The 4325-nt window shown below is 32.8% G+C and overlaps 1 protein-coding gene across 1 annotated transcript; it reads right to left on the reverse strand.

Moving 5' to 3' along the window:
- Positions 1-1962: 1962 nt before the first annotated feature.
- LOC113376618 (protein mab-21-like) lies at positions 1963-3059 on the reverse strand. Its single transcript, XM_026616607.1, is given in 2 exon segments — positions 1963-2282; positions 2285-3059. Coding segments are annotated over 2 exon segments (1095 nt in total).
- Positions 3060-4325: the final 1266 nt, after the last annotated feature.

Here is a 4325-nt window from a genome sequence, read left to right on the forward strand (position 1 = left end):
AAATGATCTTTATACCATTAAAGTCAGTTTTTATATTCACGACGTTTTATGACACATAATATGTTGGAATATTATGGAAAAAAATCTCAACTATAAAATATTTTGTTGCTCTTGAGTTTCAATATTTTGTTACTACGGATTTACAAGAGTTAGTAAAATTTCGATTTTGGTGTTATTTGCGTTAATAAATTCACTATATTGAAAACATAGTATCACACATTTTAAAAAACGTAACATGTTTTCGTTTGCCTTATGTTATTAATGAAATTGATTTAGAAAATTCTAAAAACAATAAATATTGTATTAAAATGCAAATTATAACCTTTTGTTGCTTTTGTGTTTATTTTTTTATTACTATTGTCAGCAAGTATTATTTGAAATCTAAATGTTAGTGTTATTGGCGTTAATAATCAATAGATGGAAAACTATCATCACACTCTAATTTATCAAGAATATTTTAAAAACATAACATATTTTTATAACGTAACAAAAACGTAAAATTTAAGAAACATTAAATTTTGTATTAAAATGCAAGCCCTTTTTGTTCAAATCTCGATTTTGATGTTGTTGGTAATAATAAATTAATTGGTTTGCAAACAAAATATCATACACAATAATTTTCTATTTTCTATTAATATTAGTGTATTACAATATAAGAAGAAAAATGTTGCTTGGAAAACTGAATAATTTTGATTTTGAATTAATATTAATTATTATTATATATTATTAATTGAACAATATTGAAGCGTTAAATAAAAATATGTAAATTAACATAGAAACGTAGCAAGAATAATTTTTTATTAAATTATAAATTATGAAGGTGACTGCGATATTAACAGAGAAACTAAAATATTCATAAATTGATTATTTCTAATAAAACATGAGTTTGAACCGTGATAGTTTATACGAAGTTCTCAACTAATAGCATCATCTGAATTAATTTATAAATAATAAAGAATTAGGTTACTTGAAAACTGAATATTATTTTGATATATTTTGGCATTTAATATAGTTTTTCTATATTATTAATTTTGAAACATTTACGTTGAATATGGAGATAAAATCTAACACAAATCGTTTGTTGGCGTTTTCACGTTTTTATATGGCATAAATATTTAATATGAAACTAATAGGAAAGTTTTTGCTATAAAACTTTTAACACAATGCCATTAATAAAATTTTCATTATAGTTCGATATTCAAATTTGTTACATAGATCACAACATAGATCAATTACATTTCGATGTTGTAGTCGTAGACATAAAAATATTTTCTAACAAAAAAAATTTGTTATTAAAGTTTGCACATAAAACCGTTAATAAAATTTTCATTATAGTTTGAAATTTAAAATGCTGCTTATTTTGGATTGGTACCGAAAATGTTAAAAGAAATTCATACAGTATTCGTTTATTTTGTTGATAATTTGTTATAATGAGAATATTAGAAATGGGATATATTTTCTTTTACCGTCGCAAAGCAAATTAAAGTTTTTAGCCAACTGAAACATCACCGACTCAATGAATAATTTTTTCGGACAATGTTTTTCAGTATAAATTATATTACATGAACAAATCTTACATACGCATTGAAAATGAGTTATCAAAATGAAACAGAATTGTACTTCGAGCATAAATAATTTAATATCTTTTTCACGACATCATACAAAAAATGTTTCTATTGCAAAGTCTTATAAATTAATAAATATATAATATACAATACTCAAACCAGCCTCGGTAAGGTTCTTAAACCTAATGATATCCACACTTATATGAAATATATATATAAAACAATCTCACACAAAAAAACATATAGTTTGTCTTTTTTGTGTTTTATAATTAATATAATTAGCGTTTCAAATCACTTGTCACAGTATTTCTAATCTACACTCATATAATACACGATAATTTTAAATAGGATCACTGGAATTTATATTTGTTTAATATAGATAAACAGTTTTGACTTGTCACAGCTCTTCTAAGCAACGTGTGTTTGTTAGCATAATCCGCGTTAGCCTCCAAACTTGTTTGGCAGCATTTTCAAGAGCCGTTGGCGATCGTCCCTTGAATAAATCCAAGTTAGGGAGAAAATAGTGTGGACACCTCCTACACTGCAAACATGAGATGAGTTGAAGGAAAATTCCATTAATTCTATCACCGAGACACGATTCATCCCATTCTATTTCTCGAGGATGCTTCTCGCATTCGTATAAAAGCAATGTTTTGATGTGATAACAAGTGACTGGGTTGCCGGGTAAATCTAGATGTCGATCACGTAATGTTTTAGTATGCTCAAGCATCTACGACGACACCCGCCTTGCAAGAGGCGATTTTCTGCTTCTAGAAAACTTAATACCCAGGCATCACCTTCCATGGCAGAATTTTTTCCTTGGAGAGCCACACATTCTTTTGAAAGCATATCGAATCCTTCGGTTTTAACTTCGGCTACTATATTAGGATGTGGCCAGGGAATTTGGGGACTTGGCCAATGTGCCGCTGAACGCGGCCACAGACCTGCACATTTAAACGCCGGCGTTATTTGCACTATAATCCTTTCACGTATACGTAATTTTACTTCTGTGGTGTCAGCTATCATTTTGACGCTGTCTCTATATGAACACTTATCACATGCTTGTGCCACTAAAGTCTGAAATCGCGATCGTATCTTCCTGGCTGACAAGTACCCGGAAGCGGTGATGAATTCAACCCAGAGTGACATCGAGCGTTTTCTGCCGTCGCTCAACTTCAACACCGCGCATCCTGGCAGTGTTCCGTCGTCGACAAAATTAAGTACTCCCATTTGGTTGAGATAGATGACAATCTCGAACTCGTTCGGCGATATCACCTCGAGACCGTCATAACGCCCGTTGTAATCCGTGAGCGAGGAGATGAATCTCGGCTCTTGCACTTCGACCTCTTTGAGGACATTTTGCACAACTCTGCAGACTTCTTGTATTGTCTTATTTATTTGTCCTTTTCGAGTTTGAACTCGTTCGTTGCAATATTTGTTCACTTGATGAACCATACGCATTTGCGCTGCCATCATGTCCGGCGGAACCAACATGACTGGTCGGCTGAGCGCGTGTGCTAACGTCTGACGGCTGACGGCTGACGGCTGACTCGGCTTTCGGATAGCGACTGAATTGTATTGTATGGTCGCAGTCTTGGCGGTCGCTATCGACGTAACTTGGGGAACGTTCCGGAACACGCCTCTGCGGCGCGAGGCTCCCACTCGGCGGTTCAGAGGCCACACCCAGGCGCGCGCTTTCCCTGTCCCGGAATGGCGCGCATGCATTATTCATCGACTTCGAGCCGAGCGACGGATCGTCGAGGCGCGCGACTCGGTATTCGCGTAGACATTGCTTTCGAACGAATGAAAAGACGAAATTTCATATCGTCTAACAATAAGATTTAACCTCAAATATTTGAAAAATATGTATAACGCAATCTTAATTAGAGTTAATACACAACAGTTCGATCTACTTATTCTTTGTTAATTTGTTGCCTAATGATCATAAATCATTCCAATTTGCTGTTGAAACTGTACCAATTGGCAATCTGCATATTTAATTATTCTAATGGAATAATAAATAACTAATAGCTGGTATTTGTTTTATTCAGTAATTGGCTAACCCTTGTGGTTATATTATAAATTATTTCATTAAGTAATTTATTATTGTGAAAGACAATGAAGACATTAATAATGTTTCTGTAATTGAATAAACGCAATGCTACGTTCTAAATATTTTTAATCAGCAAATAGAACGGCACGCGATTTATACTGATAGATTTAAATTTTATCTGAATATATAATATTAATTTATTTTAGCCTCAATAAATACTATTTACATAAATCTTAATGCAATATTTTATGGGCTAGGAAAATAGGAAATCAATAATATAACCCTGAAGTAATTTCACGAAGTGTTGAAACATGCAATATAATCCTATTTATTTTTTTTTATAACTGTGTAAATAAGTTTACATGGTTTTTCACATCTAGCTATCGTAATTTATGAACTTTTGCTATAAGTCTGAGGATCGTACTTTCAAATATTCGTTCGCAAGGCATAAGCCGTCCCCAATTTCGTGCCAAAGCTCCACCGAAAGGCTGTAGTAGTAGTCCTTTGGGGGATTTTCGACAGGGCATAAGTCATCGGCTTTGGCGGGAGTGGAATACGAGCACGAATGCGAATTGGGATCGTCTATAGTAGATATCGTATTCCACATAAAACTTCCCGAAAAAGTAGAAACAAAACAAAAATAAATAATGATAAGTATACTGCTCGGACTGATTTAGACCGTAATCCATTGAGAAAATGTATAGTAA

This window comes from Ctenocephalides felis, unplaced genomic scaffold (assembly GCF_003426905.1).
Source record: "Ctenocephalides felis isolate EL2017-DRISC unplaced genomic scaffold, ASM342690v1 CF-g0.4_SCAFFOLD_01886, whole genome shotgun sequence".
Classification (NCBI taxonomy): domain Eukaryota; kingdom Metazoa; phylum Arthropoda; class Insecta; order Siphonaptera; family Pulicidae; genus Ctenocephalides; species Ctenocephalides felis.